This window comes from Ambystoma mexicanum, chromosome 7p (assembly GCF_040938575.1).
Source record: "Ambystoma mexicanum isolate Mex_15411 chromosome 7p, UKY_AmexF1_1, whole genome shotgun sequence".
In the NCBI taxonomy this organism is placed as follows: domain Eukaryota; kingdom Metazoa; phylum Chordata; class Amphibia; order Caudata; family Ambystomatidae; genus Ambystoma; species Ambystoma mexicanum.
The window spans coordinates 743,340,716-743,363,411 of NC_090939.1; the positions used below are offsets into that span (position 1 = coordinate 743,340,716).

At 47.9% G+C, this 22,696-nt stretch overlaps 1 protein-coding gene across 2 annotated transcripts in view; it reads left to right on the forward strand.

Annotated features, from left to right (window-relative positions):
- The window catches only part of PPEF1 (protein phosphatase with EF-hand domain 1), a 587,279-nt gene that overhangs the window by 517,089 nt on the left and 47,494 nt on the right, over nt 1-22,696 (forward strand). The window contains exon 15 of one of the 2 annotated variants that reach the window (XM_069636855.1): nt 5,594-5,757. The exons of the other annotated variant lie outside the window; for it this stretch is intronic. Coding sequence (XP_069492956.1) covers nt 5,594-5,757 — 164 coding nt within the window. The remainder of the gene's footprint in view (nt 1-5,593; nt 5,758-22,696) is intronic. 2 annotated transcript variants of the gene reach the window in all.

A 22,696-nucleotide genomic window follows, 5' to 3' on the forward strand; every position in this document is an offset into this window, starting at 1 on the left:
GTACAAGATCTAAACGAAAACGCATATACTCTGTCCTAATTTCAGCACTAGGGCAGAGCAGAAGATATGGTTGACATGGAATTTGTGCGTGTCTAAAGGACGCATATTCTGAAAAGGAGGAGTAAGTTGCAATCTGATCACATGTAATTGCCCAGTCATTCCAAAAGAGACGTTTATGTGCAGTAAGTAATTTATACTCGAGTTCTTGAGAGGTAATATTTATACCAGATAAGATAGTACATATTCGCTTTTGAAAAAGCTTAATTGACTTGGGCTGCAGCGAGTGTAACATTTGATAGAGATCTTCATAAAGAGAGTTTGTCATCGGAAACTGCATCTTTGCAAAGATTTTGCATCTTTGCAAATATTTTGAGAATGCGCCAATTGTGTCGCGCTCCAAGAGAGTTTTAACCCAGTTCAAGCTTTTGTGGGCTTTTGAATGTATACTCGGCAGTTGTGATTTGCGCTGCTTCACACGCAGTTTGCTGTTATGGGGCAACACAAAACACATTTACTACTGAACTTGTGAAGTAGGACCATCCCCAGGGGCTGAGTCAGCAACATGTGCTATGCAGACATCTGCGTGCAGCGTGCGCCTGTATTTCGGGAATTACGGCCGCGTTGTCTCTGCCTTTCATCATTTCACAGTCGAGCAAGAATGAATTGGTTCATTGTGACATCGGCTGTGTTGCAGAAAGTCTACAGTTGTGAGCAATACACACGAGTGAGTTGTTATTGGTAACTATAATAGGGACGTGTATATGTCACAGGACAATGTGCAAGACGTAGATGAGATTACAGGACACACTTATGAAAAGGAGAAAACAAATTCCTCGCTAAAGCCTACCAAATTTAGACAGCCACTGATATTGCCTCATACAAACACGCATGCCAAACCTAGTGAGATTTCTTGCGCTTTCACTAGCCGAAAATGAATGTTGGGACATCTGTGTTTTTTGTATTACGTTTTCTCTAGGTCCCTCCCCAACCCCCTAAAAAAAACCCCACCATTTTGGGACATACATCTCAGAACTGCCTACTTCAGATTTTTATATGTTGGGCACGCCTGTAGCCCTTGCCCAGGAACGGCTGCAAAAAACTCAAAAATGGCAACAGCCAAACTCGACACGTTCACTTTTTAAAATCCCCAAAATGTGTCTATAGTTCTCACCTGCGCAGAGTAACAACAAATGTATGCGGACGAGATACACGTGCCAATACACCCACACAATGACTGAAATTCAACAAGCACGGAATACAAAATAAGCACCTATAATATGCACAAAATGATAGTGACCACAACAGGCATAGTCAAGAGAGACAGGCAATAAGTGCGGAATGACTACATTGACTGACTAGGCTTGGAATGCCTATACAAACTGTCCCCTCCAACTCCCCCCGCGCCCTTATAACACCAAACACACAACCTTAAGTTCCACTACATTACTGCCTTACTAGACTCGGTTTAGTGGCGTAGTGGGAGTTACCCTTTTGGCATTCCCAACGTTTGTTGACTTTTTATGGGCAGTAGCCTTAACTCTTTTAAATGTGTGTGTTTCGGTGCGACTCTCATGTTTGTCTGTGGTTGGGGGCGCACATGCAGATTCATGTTCAGCCTCCTCCTTTGACACGTGCAACAGGTTCATCAGTAAAAGATGTCAATTTCATGTTTATTTATTTATTTATCTATCAATTTATAACGCGTACCCGAGGACTTAAAGGCGCAGACATAAAACAGTGACATGACAGAAACATAATTCCTGGAGAAACGGGTACCTGATGGCAAACGGCTATCTAGCAGAGTTTAAGAAAAAAATAAATGTTTTTAATTTCTTTTTGAAGTCTTCTGTCGAGACAATAGTTCTAAGAGCAGGAGCCCGGCATTCCACACTAGAGGGGCGGCTATGCCGAAGGCTCGATTACCTGCTTTGTTCGTATTACATTTTCCTTGGAAATGCCTGTTTGTACAATATAATGCAGTGCTGACTACTTTTTTAATGATGCTTTATATCCCCTAAAAGAGTTTGAGCAAAGCGATTGTACTCCTCACATATATTTTGGGGGACATTCCAATAAATGTAAATAAATATATATCTGAAGCTTTTGCAGCTGCTTTCATTCAAATGCTTTGCATAGGTCACCATCTAGTGGTTGACTCAGGGTATCACATACTTTTTCGAATTCGAACACAGTGTATCAACAAGCAGGACATGTTATGTTATGTTAATTAGATTTTATACTGCGCACCTCACCACCATGGTGGTCTAAGAGCGCCGGAACCTTGTCCATGTGGGTGAACTGTGACTCCACCCCGGGTGCAAAGCAGACGTGGGGTGAAAAGGAGATGAGGATAAAGGTGAGCAGGAATTGGGGCAGCGGGAGAAAATCGGAGGGAGAACAGAAGATAAAAGTGACAAGGGGAGGGCAAGATAACATGAGGAATGAGTGGTGGCATTAGCTGGGGTGCTTGTATAGTAGTATAGGTTTAGACCAAAACGGCCATGAAAAGAATCGGGAGCTGTCCATAATGGGCAAGTCAGTTGTTGTTAGTTAGAAGTGCAAAGCGTTGTAGGTTTAATTATAAGTGGGGTTATGAATGTGTGATGGCCTTGAGATGTGCTCCAGAGCTCCTGGATGTTGTGGAGGTGATGTAAACTATTCAAGATTGTATGTATGTTATATTGCTTGGACCTGCTCAAATGGAAAATGCGTTCTTTAACTGGACTATAGGCTTGCATTAAAAATAAATCTCATCGGTTATTCTCTCCCTACAAGCCTTTTCTTCTTGCACTATTCTTTCTTGCCACTTATATACCCGTTTACACCTTTGATATTTGCATAATGCCTGCAGGATACGCTCATACATCCTAACATGTGAGCTACTCATTGGTTAAGTCTGACTCTAAAATGTGCTCTTGTAATTCCCTGTGGAGTTGCTCGTCTTAGTTGTGTTTGTATTTACCAACATTATTGAAAAAAGCTCTTTGGTGGTGGCCATGACTATGTTAAAAGTCATGGTATCGAAAATGGGGACCCATTAAATTCCCATTGGTATTTTAGGGCACCTAACTGTTGTGTGTTTTTTTATCTGGATCCAAATGCTGCTGGGTGCCAACATTTTCAAACAGCACTTTAATTAAAATTAGCTGTCATTGGTATATACTGCTTCATTCATTTTATTGTTTGGTGGGGTGATGCCAACAGGGACCTTCTCTGTGTTTGTGATACTTTGGAAAGTGTCTTTTGAAAGCTTCCACTTCGATTGTCCCCTTCCTTAAAGCGTTGAAGCAGAGCAGGGTCTTCACTCACAATCACCCCATTGTACCATGAAGGGCAGGGGTCTGCAAATGCGGCTCGCCTGGCATTTTGGACTCTGACTCCTATAATCTCTCATCATTCACTGTGATGGATAGAGGTGTGCAGGAGTTGCAGGGCAAAGCATCTGCAGAGCGAAAGGCTGAGGTCTTGTTCTGTAGGATAGGATGTAGTCTTGAGTCATTTGGGGCTAAGAAGTGGGTTAATGAAGTAAAGTACCAAGAGATCATTCAGGTTATGGGCGTTCCTATTTAAATGGTCATTATTATGAACACCCTGCATGTGGGAGCCAACCAAACGGGAGGCTAGGAACGTGGGATGACACTGGCGATTCCAAGCTGCCTGAAGGATCGTTCACCCACCCACCATCTTTCCCCACATTCTGTTCCCTTTTTTTAAAATCCCCCCCATCCCCACTTAACTCATTTCAGCAGTGGCAAGTGCCACTACTGCAGCTACTGTTACTCCTTCTCTCTGCTCTGGATGGCCGCCATGGAAAGGGAAGAGGGCTCGGTACGGAGCTCCATCTTCCCATTCCATGCTGCAGCTACTGCTACTCCTTCGCTCTGCTCCGGATGACCGCCATGGAAAGGGAAGAGGGCTCGGTATGGAGCTCTGTCTTCCCATTCCATGGCAGCCATCTTTGAACAGTCTTTTCTTTCGCCGTTCACAGAAAGAAATTACTTTCAATATGCCCTGTTCGTTTGGGCCTTTAACTCGGATCCCCGGCCGTTAACACCTGTTCCATCCCTTAGAATGGGTGGTTAACACCATTGTAGTAAAGAATTCTCATGGATGGTGTTAAAGAGTTCCCCGTCTTCAGCTCAAATGTTATGTTATGTTATGGTGATTTATACAGCACACCACTGCCATTTACATGGTCTCAAGGCATGTCAAGTGTGCAGCTGTATCCCAGCCCTCCTAAAAGTTGCTGAACCTTTTTAAAAGATAGCCTATCTTAAAAAATAATTGCATAATCCAATTTGGCTTTCATCATGCAGATTACCATTTCTGGGTAGTAATGCTTCTGTTTCAGTGCTGCAACAGCATTTCCTCACCTTTTAAAGGTGGATTCTCTTGCTGTCCCCATCATCCCTCTTTTCCTCCCCATCTAAAATCCTTGCCCTTAGGAGCACTGTTTAAAGGCGTGAAACAGGAATTCCAGCAGCAGTGTTAATTTCTGTGATCATTGAACCAGCGGCCGGTGACCTAACACTAGCCAACCAACACCACAGAGCGAAGCTAGGTGGGAATAAAAGGAGGCACTCGTCCAAAACCTAAAGGAAAAGGGTTCCTGTAAAATAGACCAGATGGGAGAATTTACACTCGCATCAGCATCCTGTATTGCTCAGAGAATCTTAGCCATGCTTGAGTGAAGGCTAATCCCAACCTAAATCGGAGACTGCGACTGGAAGATCTGTTGTACATTCCTCTCAATCAGATTGGCACAAAAAGTATTAGAACCTCTTACATCTGCCCTTTCCTTCTAGAGTGCCATTTTGCAGAATTGCAAATGGATTGTAACGGTGCATGTACTTAGCGTGTTATAAGGATATATTTGGTAAAGGTTGTGGCTCCACACCACCCGCTCATTCCACCGTTGTTGTTTTGAACTGCCTCCTATCTGGCTTTGGTAAAGCATATTCATTTCAACTTTGATGATTGTTTTCATTGCTTCATTTAATGTTGCTGATGGCATTTAATAAACAACCATTTTGGATGCTAGTTTCCAGAGAAAAAGAGATCCGACTGAAACAGATTCTGAAATAGTCTAGTATGAAGAATTGTGTCTTCTGATGTCTTTTGCGGAGGATGCATGAGGATGGCTGGCAAACACATCATGGGGTCGTGTCCATAAATTGTGTCAGAGACAGGAAAAATAGCTTGCTTTCATTGACTTAGTAAAAAATGTATAGGGTAAGCAACAAGAGTATTCGATAAGCGGCACATCGTCCACCACCCAATGACTTAGGGAGAGCAGACTAAATTATAAATTGTAAATTAGGGAAAAGTAGGTCAAGGTCCAATACATGTGTGGACATTCTATGGCATGTCCTAATTGTTAAAGACAATGAGCTAGACACCTCCACAGTGTTAAAGGAATGAGATCCCGGTCGCGGTTAAGTGCATTACCATAATCAAAGTGAGTTCCACCTTTTTGAACTTTCGCTGTTGTTTGTCTTAGCGGGAGCTGTGCTTGCGATTTTCAAACAGCTCAGCTTGTTGCTTCGAGTGTGATATTGGAAGTGTTTAATGGTCACACTTCTTACTTTGTCAGGAAGAATTTCCATCAGTGAATGGGTCTCATCGGTGGAATCCGTGATCCACCTGGATCTCCCGTGGAGGACTTTGCGTTCTAGGCTGGTGCGGCTGGCTCCTGACGGATGTGTCGAGTACCACTCATGCTTTGAAGATCTTCAAATGGAGCCTCCAGTAAATCAAGTGAGAGAAATTGAGCGCCTTGTCACTTGCTACTAATGAAATCTGAAACATTTCACACACTGTAGAGTCTTCTTCAAGGTCCATTGACGTTTCTGCAGTGAACCGAGTTCAGCAGTAAATACACAGCCATGAGCGAATTGACCTTTTTCAGATTCAAGTTCAGATTTGTATTTCCATTGTCGCTTATTTGTGAGTTCCAGGAATTCCGCAATGTCCACTTTTTGGCCCATTGACCCATCTACAACGTACACACACAGAGTTGCAGGGAGGGCAGGGCTCCCCTACACAACCACCTACACACATTCAGGTTTTGGGGCAGTAACAGAAATAACCCTTCACTGGTACTTCATCTCTGCATAATGTACAACTAGTAGAGGGCACTCTGCCAATGAAAGCCAAGCTTCTGAACACTTAAACTATCATTATTCTTATTATTATATGGGTAATTATTGAGCACAGACCTAACTTCAGGAAGCAATGGAGTGCTTTGCAATCATAGGGGGAAGAACACAGTGAAGGAAGCAGAGTAAAAAAGGAGCAGGGAGATAACAGGGGAAGGTGGGCAATTGGCTGCATGGGGGAAGACAGTGGGAAGCTGATCGAGTCTCTGGTAGGGTGGGCAGTGCAGGGTGTGTGGATGTGAGAAGCCATTCCATTAAGAGGAAGGTCTTGAGCTTTTTCTTGAACTGTAGAAGTGATGGGGCAAGTCTGATGTTGACAGCGAGGAGGTTCCAGAGTCTTGGCGCGTAGACAGAGAAGGCCCGTCTTCTGGTTCTTTCCTTCCTGTACTGTCAGAATGAAAGTCTGCACATATCCTTACTTCTGGTGGATTGCAGGCCTCCAGAGATGCTGAGTTTCTCAGTGAGGTAGCTTTGGAACTTCAGGAGGACAGCCTTGTAGACGATGCAACAGGATTTGAAGATGATACAGGCCTGCAGTGGGAGCCAGTGCAGTTAGATGAGGATCGGGTTGATGTGATCGAATTTGCAGAGTCCTTTAATGAGTCTTGCTCAAGCGTGCAGGACACATTTCAGGGTTGCCAAGGTAGTCACCAGAAGGCTTTCCAAAAGAGCAGTGCCACCATCCAGGTGGGATAAGATCAATACTTGGAGAGCATATTTGAAATTGCTTTCTGAGATGAAGGGTTTGATTTTACAACAGAGAGGAAGTTGGTACCAGGCAGTTTGTTTCTTCCTTGCTAAGTGCTGTTTGAATGTGAGGTATATGTTGATGTTGAACCCAAGGAACTTTTGCACAGGGGGCCAGCTAGGGTGTGAATCCCTCAAGGTTCATAGCAGAGAACCAGGTTTGGATGTCAGGGTGTTCAGTGTTGTTGGTCAGCAGTAGGAATTCAGTCTTGGAGGGGTTGAGCTTCAGGTAAGCACTGGACCCCAGGACTGGATCAATGTGAGGCAGGCTTGAGTCTGTGGATGTTTTCGATGGAAGATGACTTGAGGTAGATCTGCATGCCATCTGCGTATTGCTGAATATGGATGTTGTGTGGAAAGAGGAGGGTTTTGAGCGGTTCCATGTAAAGATTAAAGATCACGAGGGAAGAATCCATTTGTACGAGCTGTTGGCGGTTTTCAAGGTAGAATTCGAATCAGCTGAGGACGATCTCGCTTATCCCCATGTGGCAATGTAGATTGACGGTGAGTGTCTGGTGGTCTACTGTGACAAAGGCTGCTGAGAGGTCAAGGAGAACTAGGAGGCAAGGATGGCCATCTTCGAGGATTTTAAGGGCATCGTCAATCACCTTGATTGTAGCCATTTATGTGCTGCATCAGGGTCTGAAACCAGATTGGTAGGACTGAATGGGGTTTATTGGCTTTGATGTGTTGGAGGAGTTGTGTGGTTAGTGCTTTCTCAAGGATCTTACTTAGAAAGGGAAGATGGGTAATGGGGCGGTATTCGCTTCGTCAGGGTCCAGTGTTGGTTTGTTAAGTGGCAGGATTTATATGATCTTGAGGGTCGAGGGGAAAGTGCCTTGAGTTAGGGAGCGGCTAATGATTGTCAGGTAAGGGAGGAGTGCTTCAGTCGGAGGGGTCTTGAGTAAGGCGGCAGGGAGGCTGTCATCCACATACCATGTGGCCTTGAGGGATGCTAAGTTGGCAGTGAGTTCTTTCATAGTTAGTGTCTTGAAAGTTCTCAAAATAATTGTGGTTTTGCGAGATGGGATGTCTAGTGAGCTGTCAGTTGTGGCGTTGGTGTCTATGTGTTGGCGGATCATGTTTATCTTGTTGATGAAGAAAGAGTTGATGTCAGTGGATATTTCGATGGAGTGTGCTACGGGAGGGTCGGGCACAGGGTTAATGCAGTGCTTGATGGCTTTGAAGAGGGCTCTGCTTTCATTGTTGGCCTTGGCTATGGTGTTTGGTAGTATTTGGCCCTGGCATTGTTGATCCGTTACCTGCATGTAGCACAGAGTTCCTTGAGCAGTGTGAGGTTGGAGGCACTGCAGGATTTTTCCCAATTTTTTCTAATGGTTTGTTTGTTGAGTTTGAGTTCTTGAGTGTACTACAGTGCTGAAGGTTTAGACTTGAGGCTGTGCCATTTCACTGGGGCCTGGCGGTTGATGTTGTTTGTGAGGGTGTTATTGAGTTTTTGGAGAAGCGAGTTACAGTCCTGCTTCATCAGAGGTACATCACCCTATGTGAGGTGGAGTTTGGTGAGCTCTACTGTGAGATCCTGCACTTGAAGTTCTTGAAGGATCTGAAGACTTGATTGCTTGGTTTCCAATGGCTTTGCTTGAGAAGTGTGGTCTGACTAATCCCAAGGGGGATTGCCAGATGGTCCGACCAGTGGAGTGGAATAGGAGAGTTGCGATGAAGGGTAGGCTGTGTGGCGATGAAGTTGAGGGCATTACCTTTCCTGTGAGTTGGTTTTTTCATGTGCTGTGTGAGGTTCTGTTTGCTGAGTAGGCAGTAGACATCTTTCTTCATTGACTTGGTTGCTGGATTGCCAGGGAAATTGAAGTCGCAGAGGAAAATGTTGCCATGCGTGAGAAGCTTAGTGGTGACCAAGTCCGTGAAGTCTTCAATGGAGGAGGTGTTGGGCTTGGGTGGTCTGTAGATGAGATGAAAAGTGACTGTGTCTGTTGGGGAAGCAGTAAATGGTAGGGTAGGTTTTCGAAAGAGCCGATGGTGGTGACGTCCATTTAGGTGCATGGCAATGATGCCTTGTGAATGATGGCAAGGCGTCCGCCGATCTTGTTTGGATGGTCTCATTGTAGAATTCTGTAGATGTTGGGGGTGAGGACAACTAGGATGTGGATGCAGGTGGATGTGAGCCAGGTCTCAGTAATGAAGATGGCATCTTAGTTGTGTGTGGTGGTGAGGTTGGTGATGTCAGCTGCATGGTTGTTTGCTGAGCAGACATTGGTGAGCATCCATTTTTGTATAATGGTGGATGATGGGGTGTATGGTGACAAGGGTGTTGCGATGCAGTGCCCATGATGTTGCTGGTGAGCTGCACTGTTGGCGACGAGTGGTGATGGTTTGATTGGGCTGTTGGGAGAGAGGAGTCAAACACATATTTAAGGGAGCTTACCTGATGTTAAGAGGGTAAGGGTGTTTGGTCCTGGGTCTGCCGTTCACTTCGGACGCCCAGGCGAGAGACACCCTTGATCTCAGAGCTAAGAGCAGAAAGGAAGAGGAAGGGCTAATAAGGTGGGTGGTGCTTAGGCCATGTGACCTATACCGACTTGCACCTCCTCACCGACTGCAAAGGAGAGAGGATGGAGAGCTGCATAAGTAGGGAAAAAGGGAGCGGCAAAACAAGAAGCCACCAACAGATTAACAGTGATTGGCAGGTGAGCACGACTCTGTTATTCAATGTTCACAACCCAGTTTCACTAGCATGCTGCTGCCACTGAGAGACCCACAACAGCACACACAGCCAACTAACCCAGTACTGACATTGGCGGCAAGGAAGACCGAGGTCCTGACTCTACAGCAAACACACACTTGGGAATAGTCACACACCCAACCTCACTGCAGAGCTCTCTCAGTAGAGAAACCCACCACTAGCAGACATCTCCCACAACACACCAAGCCCCTGGATCCACCACTTACCATTTGGAGGCTGCCCAATGTCAATGGAAGACAAATACCACACTGCTTGAAATAACAGAACAATGCCACATTTTTAAATCCAACATACCCAATTTTTTAAGTGCTGCATTGGCTACTGCGATGGCTTTTGTGAGCTTGTTGCACATTGGTAATATATATCTGTAGTTGCATGAAAATATATGTAGCAAACAATGAATATTATTAGATTTGACTTTCATGTATGTCAAGTATTTTGATCAAAAGTGGCTGACACCAGAATGCCTAAAGGAAATGCCTTGTGTCTTCCATAGGTACACGTTTGATAGAAGCCACAGACCTCTTTATCGAATGCAGTCTGTGTTGGCACTAATGCATATGTTGACGTTTGCTTTCGCGTTTGTACTGTTCCCATAGCAGGGGTATTTGGGAGCACAGGTCTCCGCAGAACATCGGGACACTTGCCTAGTGGACCGCTTTGATGGGCACATTTCACGTGGGTCTGGGGTGCGTTTGGGGCAAGGCATACTATTCAAGCATATATTTGTATTTTATTTATTTGTATAGCAATCCAGGCCCAAAGGCATCCGGGCGCGTATCTTAGAACAACAAGTAACAGCAAGGTACAGTTAAGGCAGTGGTTGAAGTTACAGTTAAGGCAAAGGTTATAGTTACATTGGAATACAAGCAGTAAACATGTACAGAGTGATGCAATACATAAAGTACATGAAAACGCAGTAGATCGGTGGTAGTTGTCAAGGAGTAAGAAGAAGAATGTAGAGTATCGGGGCGAATGTCAGTTAGTCAAGTGTGGTAGATATCCAAAGCTTGGCTCTTTGTTTGAATAAGGTTGGAGAAGATATGGATCTGGTGGTAAGTGGAAGTGAGTTCCATAGTTTAGAGGCTAGAACTGGGAAACTTACACCCACAGCTTTCTGAAGTTTGTATCTGGGAATGTTTAGGCAATGTGTGTGGGCTGATCTGAGTTACCTGGTGGGTGCATGCTGAGAGAATCGAGAGGCTAGGTAGATGGGGGCCTGATTGTTTACACATTTGTGTGTGAGTGCAAGGGATTTCAGTGATATCCGTTGGGTAACTGAAAGCCAGTGTAGACTCTTCCTAGTTTCAGAGATGTGTGCAGATCTGGGGATGTTGAGGGCCACTCTAATAGCATTATTTTGGGTTACCTGGAGTTTGTTGATGTTAAGTTGGCTAGTCCCTTGATACAATGCATTACAGTAATCAAGTTTAGGCATAACCAATGTCCTGGCCAGAGTAATGCAGTTCTGTGTAGAGAGGAAGGGGCGGCAGGCTGTAATAAGCTTGCATGTGTAGGCAGAGGCAGCGACAACCGCATTGGTTTGTCTGTTGAGGGAGAGCGTAGAATCGAGATAGATTCCTAGAGCTTTGCTGTCGTTAGACACTTTGATGGAGTTGCCATCAATGTCGAAGGTTTTGAACAATGGGTCAAGCTTGTTCAGTCTCTCTTGGGTACCCAGGATGAGGAGCTCTGTCTCGTCATCGTTGAGACAGAGCTCATGTTGGGCCATCCATGCTTGGATGACTTGGTATATGTCATTCAGAGATTTGGAGTCAGCCATGTAGTCACCAGTAATGGGAAGGAGTATCTGGGTGTCATCAGCATAGTTGGTGTAGGCGACACCCGGATAATCAAGTACATCAAACAATGGTTTGGTTAATACATTATGAAGTGTAGGTGAAACACAAGAACCTCTCATGTGTCTGTTGTCCAGGAAGGAACTGATCCAGTAGGTAGCTTATTCCGAGAAGTGGCCAGCTGATTTCAAATGGCGGCAGAGGATTTGATGATTGACCAACTCAAAAGCTGCCGATAGGTCAAGAAGTAGTAGGAGGGCTAGTTTGCCATTGGCCCTCATTACGACCCTGGCGGAAAGTGACTGACCGGACCGCCACAGCGTAAATAGCGTTTCCGCCATTGCACGAAGGAGCAAAGTGCGGCCCATTCCGACCCATCGGGCACGAGCACCACGGCATGGCGGAAGTGCAAAGTCCGCGATGGCGGAAATGAACCCAAAACGGCCCACACCGCCGCCGTACGGCGCCCTAGGTGCAATACCGCCACCCATCACAGCGGACACCGCAGTGTGCGCCTACCGGAAAGTACGGTGACCGGAAATATACGGAAACGGAAGTTAAAACATGGGCCCGGAACGGGAAACATCCCGCCGTACACCTATAAAACCACTAAAACCACACAACCACTAAAATCACTACCCTGAGACACACCCCAACCCGTCATCCACCCTAGCGAAACCAAGAAAAATGGGAAAAGTAGCGAAGAAAGCGTGCGACCGCAAGTGGCAGGTCCACTTCTCCCGTGAGGAACTCACCGTGCTAACAGAGACCCTCCAGGAGAATGCTGCCGTCGTCTTCTGCACGCAAATGACCAGGACGGCACTTGCAAACAAGAAGGCCATATGGGCTCTGGTGGCACAGCGGGTAAGTGCGGTGGGGACCGCACCCCGCACCCCACAGCAATGCCGTAAGCGATGGGACGACCTGCGGATACGCGTCCGCAGCATACTCTCTGCCAACCGCAACATTGCCACAGCCACCGGGGGAGGTCCTGAATCACCCATCAAGTTGACCCCCTGGGAAGAAATCTGTGCCTCCACCATCGGAATGGAGAGCATAGAGGGAGTCGGAGGGATGGAGAAAGGAGTGCAGACATCCGAAGATTCAGGTAGGTGGCCCAAATAAAACAATGCCAAATCCACAAAGTCCATCGATGTGAAGTACCATGCGTCCACATAGAGCAACAGAAACACATGTCCAGGAGAACGGCCACACACATCGGCCTGATAGCGCACGTTAAGACCCACAATAAATACATAAATAATTAAAAACCCCTAAAACACGCACTACACGTGCAGCAGGCACACCCTAACTGCAGGCTGCCAAACAACTGCACCCTCACTCCACACACAAATGAAAGCACCTCCAAGGCCCCGACCCAAATCACCCTCAGGTACCACCCCAATGCATGTGATACAATGCCATTCCAATTCCCACAGACCCATCAATAACCCTCGCCCTCCTTTACTCCACCACAGGGTCCGATCCAAACGACGAGCTTCAGGACACCCCTACCAGCACACCTGCAAAGAGGGCCAAGACCAACGGCCAAAGACCCTCCACCTCAGCTGCACGCATCAAGACACGGCAGCAGCACAAATCAGGTGGCAGCACAGAGGAGGGAACATCAACAGGCACCCCAGCAGCCAGCATGCCCACAACACCACCACCACAGGTCCCCCCAACGGATGCCACAGAAGGCACTGCCTCCGGTGGCAGCAGCACCATAGGTGACACCCCATTGATGGCAGCATGCTCCGACACAGAAGACGGGGATGTCGAAGTCAGATCCATCCATGACCTGTCCCAATCCCCCTGTCTGTCCCATCCCGTACAACATGAGGATACCACGCAGGGACACCCACAAGACGACGACTGGCCATCCCCCACAAGCCCTGTGGCAGGGCAACATGAGGACAACAGCCCCTCTGTGACACCCCCGCAAATGGCCATGGCCCAGCAGAGGCAACAGTCCCTCGACCAGTTAATCGTGCAACAGCAGCAACTGGCCACGCTCCTCAAGGACCATGCCGATGAATGTGGGGGCACTAAGGCAGACATAGAAACATCAACTGAGACACTTAGGGCAGAAATGGAGAGAGGTACAGAGACACTAAGGGCACAAATGGAGAGAAGCACCGAGAGCCTGAGGGGGGAACTGCATGCGACGTCCAAGGACATATGTGCCGAACTTGCCGCAGTGCGCCGTGTGCTCACTGAGCTCTCGCAAACCCTTAGGGACATGCATGGACGTGAGCAGGCAGAGACATCATCCGTTGCAAGTTCCGTCCAGGGCAGCCCCCAACGTAGATCTGGGAGGAACCTGCGCTCCACAGGCAGGGGTGCCCCTGATACCCGCAGAGGGGGCTTGCAATAGCGACTGCCCACTGACAATGAGCATCTTTGGACACTGGTGTTCGGGGGGGAGGTGGGAGGGTGGAGGGGGTGTGTTGGGCTTACTTGGGTGGCGGGTCGATAGGGTGTACAACATGATATCACATATGCCATAAAAAGTGCACGATCAACCAATGAGATGTGTGGACATTGATCTTTGTGTACTAGGCCATCATAGGCGTACAGTCCATATTGTGCATGTCCCAGACACACACAGTGCCACGAGTCCCGTGTCCATGTATCAGCCACCAGGCGTGAGTGCTAGAAGCATACATCAATGAGATGCTGACGAATGTCACGGGCCTCCGGTGCCTCGCAGACTCCTTGAGGTGCTGCCACATCCCCACCCTCATCATGACCATCATCAGGTGCTTGCAGTTCTGCGTCAGGGGGCATGGGCACATTTCTACGTACGCACATGTTGTGGAGCATGACACATGCCATCACCATCTTTGCAACCTTCTCATGGCGGTACAGGAGTGCCCCGCCAGACCTGCTGAGGCAGCGGAAACGACCCTTCAGTAGGCCGAATGCCTGTTCAATGACTACACGGGTACGTGAGTGGGCATGGTTGTAGTCCTCCTCATGCTGGTCCCGTGGGTTCCGGACTGGTGTGAGGAGCCATCTCTTCAGTGGATATCCAGCATCACCTGTATGTGGACGAGAAACGTATGATGTGGAATGCCATTGCTACGTACGCACACCCCCCCCCCCCTTCCTGCCAGGTCATTGCCGAATCACATACCCCACATTATCATGCATGTAATGAGACTCACCGAGTAGCCAGGATCTGTTCCCTGCGTGTCGCTCCATGTAGCGTGGTATTGTAGAGTTCCTCAAGACCATAGAATCATGGGTTGATCCAGGGAATCGGGCACAACAATGTGTAATGATCCTGTTGGAGTCGCACACCATTTGTACATTCAGAGAATGAAATTGTTTTCGGTTGCGGTACTGGGCCTCCATGGCATGTGGGACGACCAATTCCACATGGGTGCAGTCGATGGCACCAATGCAACCCGGTATGCCGGCAAGTGCATGGAATCCCACTTTTGTGTTGGTAATTTCCTGCTCCGAGCGTGGTAGGGAGATGTAGTCGTCTGCGTGCTGCAGGAGGGCATCGAGCACTTGCAATAGTGTCCGTGAGAACAGTGGCTGAGAAATGCCATGCAACTGTCCGACTGTGTGCTGGTAGGTGCCTGTGGCCAGGAAGTGGAGTACAGACACCACCTTCAGTAGGGGTGGGATGGCGGTTGGGCTATCTATCATGCTGACAAGGTCAGCCTGTGTCATGTCCACAATGGCGGCTATGGTGTCCCGGTCCAAACGGTAGAGGGTGTGGATCTGCTCATCAGTGAGGTTGAACGGATGTGCTCGGAGGCGTGGGATTGCGGGCTGCCTGCGTGGTGGTAGTGGCTGTGCTGGCGGCCCTTGCTGGCCCTGCCTTGGCCTCCTCCTCCTGCGTCTCCTCCGTGCGGCCGGTTGTAGTTGGTGTTCGTCTTCTTCTTGGAGTTGGAGTACTTGCAGTGCTATCAGGTCCCCCAGGGCCAACATCGCGAGTCCTGCCGGTAGCATTTCGGTGTGGTTGTGGGAGGAGACTGGCTGTGCAATTTATGTGTTTTCAGGCTGAATGGCCTCCACCTGTGGTGATTCATTCCACCTGTGCAAACTGCTCTCCCCTTTGGCCGAGCACGTCCCGCGCACAACGCTGCAATTCGTGGAATGGCATCTTGCTATTGCAATCATGTATTTGTACCCGATGGCCGTGTAACATTGGTTGATATGTTCATTCTGCTGTGGTCCCATTGTTTCACATACTATCTGTGCAGTCGCGAACAGAGTTGTGAAGGGTCAGTGGAACGTAGTACTCGAGTAACGGTGGGCCCTCATTCATCACTGTACCGAGTTGCAACGACGGGCGGGGCGTCCCATTCGTGGGTGAAGGCAGTTGCCATTTTCACACACAGCCGCACTCGATGGATTAATTAGTGTTTTCAAACGGCCACAGATGCCTCTTCGACGTGATGTTGCAAATGAGGAATTCGAAGGGCGGCGCTTTCGGTTTTCAGCTAGCGGCGAGGAGATGCCCACATGTCTGACTGCAAATATAACGTTCTATTGTTCAATGTCCTTGGGACAGGGGCCATGGCGAGAATGCAATGATTGATATGAATAGTATGGGATGCGCAATAGCGTAGTGGACGATAAGGCAGGACGTTCCCAAATACATGTTACTTCACTACACTGGAATTACGGGCTGGGGCACTGTGGATTTTGCAGGCTGCATAACGCGCAGACTCAATGGATATTTCTAATGTTATGTGAGTAAGTATTCAGGCGTTTTAATCCCGGGATGAGGGAATGATGAATGGATGCATGGGCAGGTGATTTGATACAGAGTTTGCCATGTACAGGGCTTCTTGGGATCTATCCGCCTCCCCTACGCTATGTGATGCAGGGCTGCCATAGTGGGACCATCGTCTATCTGGCCTTGTTGAGCCCTCCCTGTCTCGACGCGCCCTCAGACACTTGTGTCCATGCACGTTACCAATCCCATCAGATGGATTCTGTTTTCACAGGCGCATGCACAGGTACACTCGTTTGTGATGGTGTTTACACCTCGATATAGATAGTTATGAGTCGCAAGTGGTTTCTGGGTGGTGATGGACCTTTGGAGTGGGCTAGCATGCATGTGGCTGTGGATTTAGTGTGATCATTGCAGTGAGTTGTTGGAATGTAGTACTGATGGCCATTCTGTTCTTTTTCTTTTCTTTTGGTTGACAGGTATCTCCTCCCCTTTTGCCACTGCCATCTGTATGCCACTCCTGCAGATGGGTTTTACTCCCGACACCTGCTGCTTCGTGTTAATCAGTGGAGCAGCATTACGATCTTATGGGACGATCGCCAATGGGCCACATGCCCTTACGCAGTACTGGTGGCTCGGAGCAACATTTCGGCCTTTCAGCTGGACTAGTGCCTCCCCATTGGGACGGCCCTGCGGTTCTGTGCGCTTCCATGTTGCCTTTTCGTACGTGAATGTGGCTCTGTGTACCATGAGGGAACAGGGCGTCACACAAGTAGTGGCTGGTCATTTCTTGCGGATGCAGCCCACAATGGTGAAATGTGTTTTGGAGTTCATGGCCTGATGGCTGTATGGGCTTGGTGATTTTGATGTGCATTAAATTTCTATTCTGATTTGGCCCGTGTAGCGTTCTTCTTTGCAAGTGATGTGGCATATGCCTATTTGGGGGGCGATGTATTGTGAGGAGATCTGCACTGGGTTCCAGCTTCGGAGTTTAGTTGCGTGGTACTGTACTGGGCGCGTTTGCCTACGAAGCCCGTGAGGTCAGGGATGGGGGCTGCCAATATGACAGTTTGAATGTTGTCATGCTCAGGGGCGGGGGATTGGGTTTTGTGTAACAGATGCCGGTCAGCCAGGTGGACTGGTGGAATGATGTGATTTTCGGAATATTGCTGGTCACAGGTGCCTGTGTTTGCGTGCGTTTCTTGGTGGGGGACTGTGGTCATGTCCATTGGGATGGCTTCTGTATTCGTGCCATCTGTGCCCTGCAGCTCCCATTGGCCCCTGTTGTGTTTCTATTGTTCGTTGGCATGCATGGGTGACTTGTACATTTCACTGGTTGCATTGTGGCTTTGTTGCACCTACGGGGAGTTGTACTTTGTGGGCAGGGAGCGGTGTACGGGCACTCAGTGGGGCCGTTTACGGTTGATTCGCGATGCCGTACTTCTCACCATGGCGGAATGGTGCATTCCGCCATGCTTGATGGCGTTAGGTACATGTCCGCTAGGGTCGGAATTGGCGTACCGTTGCGCCATGGTGGTGTTTACGGTTTGGCATGGCGCGCGCGCGCGTGCTTGGTGCAGTTAGCGTTGGCGTTCACTACGGTGTCGCTAATGGCATCGTACTTTGCGGTGACGGGTCATAGTCGCACCGAGCGCTATTCGATGGCGGTATTGCATTTCCGCCATCGTTTTCCGAATTCCGCCAGGGTCGTAATGAGGGCCATTGTCTTTTAAATCCTCAATTTGAGTTTTGAGATCTAGTAGGGCTGTTTCTGTCCCATGCTTAGGTCTAAATCCGGATTGTCTAGTACCAAGTAAATTGTTGGTTTCTAGGTATTTCTGCATCTGTAAGTAGGCTGCTCTGTCTAGTATTTTTAGTAGAAACGGGACCGTGGTAATGGGTCTATAATTGGATAGTATACAAGGGTCAAGGGAGGGGTTTTTCAACAATGGGATGACTCAGGAGTCCTTGAGATTATCAGGGACGATGCCTGATTGAAATGAGGAGTTAATAAAGGTGGTGATGAAAGGGGCAAGATCATGCGTGGATTCCTTAATGATGGGGGCAAGGCAGGAGTCGCCCTGGCAGTTGGAAGGTTTTAATTTACTGATGATATTTTCAACCTCTAGGATGGTGAGAGGCATGAAGCTGAACAGAGTATGAGTAAAGGAAGGGGTGGCCATCTTAAATGCCAGGTGTTAGGTTTGGGAGGTGGTTAGTAAACAATTTTGTTTAGCATTGATTTTAGACTGTAGAGTGGTTATTTTGGTGAGGAGGGCTTTTTGAATATTGTTGCACCATGTGTTGTCTTTGCTGCAGGTTTCAGGGATGGGCGAAGGGGATTCTAGTTCTTTAAGAATTTTGAATAGCTCCTTTGTGTTGGATTCTGCCTGCGAGATGCGTAAGTTGTATGTCTCTTTTTTGCTTGTACAATCGCTTCCTTTTAATTCAGGGATGCTATGAAGAGGTTGTCTTTATTGGTCTCGCAAGGGAGACTTTTCCAGAGAGCTGGTATATGATATATGATAACAGCACTTAGCTGTCACTTCAATCTTTCCTAGTACATCAATGGCCCTGCTGTTCTTAGTGCACAAGTAGCTCTTTATCATGATGCAACACAGCATGAATGTTACAGCTGCATCTTAGTGTCTTAGTGCTTGAAAAGTGTCAGGGTTGTATCTATAATTACACAAGCGGTGGCATTCCCTTGCCCCCGCTGCATAGTACGGGGGATTAACGGGTATGGGCATCAATTGTGTGAGGGAGCATCGGTGAGTAGAAAGGGATACCCTCTGTCACTTTTTTTAACACAGACCTTCTGTCACCTGCTGACATAGAACCCCCTTGAAATGGGCTTGCGCTACCAGCATAGGAGTATGTGCATTTCTTGTATTTAAAAGGCAAAGTAGAAACTATTAATGCCTGCAGTGCAGTACATCCAATGAGAGAGGGTACCGTTCCTTCTTGCCGTGAGTACTTAACATTCGGCAAGAAACTACGAGCAGCAGCATCATGGTTCATTTGCGCATTTACGAATGCGCAATCACAATAGTGCCTGTGCAAATACTGCTTTAGTGTAGCTTCATTGATGCTAAACTCATTCCCTATGCGCAGTGCGTGAGCATGTACAAAGCTATCATAATTCCATCCCAGACGTGCCAGACATTCAAGCGGCGCGCAGCAGCAGCTCTAAGCAGTATCCTGAGGCCAGGGCTGGTCTTACACCAGATTGCACCCCAGGCCGGAAGCATCATTGGCGCCCCCACGCCCCATAAATGACAACAAAAAAATAGTATGTTACAAATGTTGTAAATAGGGCACTCTATAAAGAACTGGATGGAAATACAAATGCAATAGAAAATGCATAATTTAGATACTAGATGACAGTCTTAGAATATTACCTGTATTATGTGTTCAAAAAGTAACTTTTCTTGACTTTGCCCTTTGCCACCAGTGAGCTTAAACATGAATTGCCCACTGAAGAGCTCTAAACCCTTCTTTGTCAGCACATGGCTGATGTGGAGGAACCAATGTTAGAAGGCAATGAGGTGATAACACTTCTGTATATCCCGTGGGATGAGAAAACAAGCCTGTAATGCAAGCACTGCAAAGCGCACATTTTAAGCCCCAGAACGAAAATGGAGAAATTAATTTATTGAAAGACTGCTGACTGGAAACCTGAGGTTGGAAGCCGCTGTAAAACAATTGTGATCACAAAGATAATGGGTCTTCTTTTATATGTGTGTGCGCACACAAAATTTACACCGATCCAAGGACAGAGCACATCTTAACATACAAGCAACTCTTTTCCCAAATCTATAATGAAACATCTTCAAAAAGGTTATGTTTATTCATTTTGGATCAACTGAATGTAAAAGTAATTTCAGAGCTAATACATCAGTGCCTCTCCATCAACCACCAGCAGACTAAAGTAGCCTTCATCACCATCACCACATGTTGTGAAATCAAAAAAGGGCTGACAGCATTGTAAAGGTGTAGACACTAGCACCCTGAGCTGAGCAGATTGATTAGTTCCAACAGGAGGCCTCCCCACTGAACCACAGCCCTGAAAGTGGGGTTTGAAAGTGGTGTTTGGGCTGCAATGTTGACATCGACAAGTTCCTGGTACGAGCTACTTATAATGGAACATTGATGTAACAATGCAAGATTTGTAGTACGTCTTCTCCTTGCACCAATGTGGCAGGCGTTCAAATGAAGGCACTAGGCAGTGCACCACGTTTCCACTCTCCAGGGAGGTTTTGGACACAGCTTGTTAAAGGTAGCTTGTCATTGCCCCAGGCATGCAGAGCGTGCTGTGTCCCCATGGTGACTGCACCGAGGTTGGGTTTGATGTACTGGCTCCACCGCTTCTGCTGCTTCAGAATATAATCACATCAGCAATGAATGCTAAACCTTCACCAGTCACACACACGTGGGCCTGGCTGCATTCAGAATCTGTCATGATGCCCGCTCCCGGGGAGCCGGTTCAAGCCCTGCGTCCCCGAAAGCGGACATCCAGTCCCCAAGGAAGGACCCAGCAACCCCATATAGGGGTCCTTTGGTCAGTGTCCTGGTGCCTATGGCGCCAGGCTCATAAAAGACATCAGTCCTGGCGCCATAGGCGCCAGGCTCATTATGAGAGTGCTTGGGTGCACTTACCTGATGCAGACTATGCTGCAGGATCCCGGCCTCCTTGAGGCCTGAAAGGAACTACTTTACCTGTGGGACTAATTTACCATCCGGGCGTGGTCGGGGAAGGATACATACCTGATTGGAGGAAGGATACATACCTGGAACTTCTTCCAAGGCTATTTAAACCCCCCCCCCGAACAGCCACACGTGCTTCGCGTTGTTCTGCATCTAGCAGCTGGACGCTCACCGTGTCTGCTCCTGCATCCTGACTTCTGCCACGCCTGCCAGCATCCTGGATCACCTGCAAAGGAAGAGAAGAAGAGAACAGAAGAAGGAAAAGTCCTTACCTGCTAAATCCGCATCCCGGAGACATCTCGCCGACAATCCTGAAAAGGAAGACTTTTATTTAAAAGCTCATCGCGTCGATCGCTGCAGCGCCGCATTCCCCTCACCTTTGCAGGGCGCCTCCATGTTCAGCAGCGATCATCCGGATTCGCAGTCACGCCCCAGCGCCTAGGGAGAAAAAGACAAGAACAAAAGGTGAGAGAGAGAAGGGAATAAGGAAAGCTAAATCTCCATGTTAAGACTTACCTGTTGATTTGGCATTTCCGGACCCCGGCCCCTAAGGGGAAAAAGAGACATCAGCGTTAATGAGCGAATGAAAAGACATTACCAAAAAACGCTCATTAAAGACTTACCTGATTTCTACAAGGATTTCACCTCTCATCTTGGGTCGGTGCCTGTTCCCCGGCATTCCGTACCCCAGCCCCTATGGGGAAAAAGACACTAGCATTAGTACATTAATGCATGGACACAAGGGAAACCTCTTATCAAAAAACTTACCTGGAAGCCAAGCAAGTTTGTGTCATGATCTCTGCTTCCAAAAGGTTAGGACTTACCCAACTCCCTTGGAAGCAGACCCATAACCCAGGTTCCGAGTGCCAACCAGTCCCAATTGGGACCTTTTGGACCCTGTCCTGGCGCCAGTGGCACCAGGCTCATAAATATGCCCAGTCCCAGCGCTGGAAGCGCCGGGCTCATAATGCTTGGGTGGACTTACCTGCAGCAGACCATGCTGCTTACTTACCTGCCAGTTGAGCCTCTAATCCTCTTCTGTTTGGGACTACTTTTCCTGTTGGGTGGGGCAGGAGCCACTCCCTAGGTTCAGAACACTGGAACTCTTCTGGAAAGCAGGAACTCTTTTCTTACCTAGGCGAGGCTGTGGAAGGAGACACCTAAGCACTACAGGAGGCTATTTAAACCACACCCGATGGATGAATCTTGCTTTGCGTTATTCTGCATCCTCTGCAGCAGAACGCTCATCGTGTCTTCTGCATCTGATCCTGGGCCTAAGGGAAAAAGGCTTACCATCCTGAATCCAGTCTTCAGCAACACCTATAAAGACAAGAAAGAACAGGTTAGCACTACGGTCTTCAGTGACAGCGCTTCTCTTACCTGGTCCATCGGCTGTCATCAACGCCTCGCGCTGCATTCCGGCATCTGAAAGACAAAGGCTTACCTACTTTTCGCGTGCTCCGGAGGTCTTCGCACTGCATTCCGGCATCTGAAAGACAAAAGCTTACCAACTCTTCGCACGCTCCGGAGGCCTTCGGCGCTGCATCCCGCATCTGAAAGACAAAAGAAGGTGCGTTTAAAGACATTGGGTAACTTTATTACTCACGTGCCATTACTCCTTCCCACGCCGAACCCAATGGGTATTCCGGCACCCTTCAGCAGCTCCGAACTTGTACCTGCAAGATAAAAGGACAGTTGGTGCGCATCGTGAAGCAGGCAACAAGCGCTTACTTACGTGCTTCCAGGCGGTTCTATTCCTCACACGGGTTCCATCCTCAACTCACTTCAGCCCGTCATCCGCCATCGCCGGAACCCTGCAAAACAAGAGACATCATTACAAAAGACTTTTAAAGACATTTGAAATACT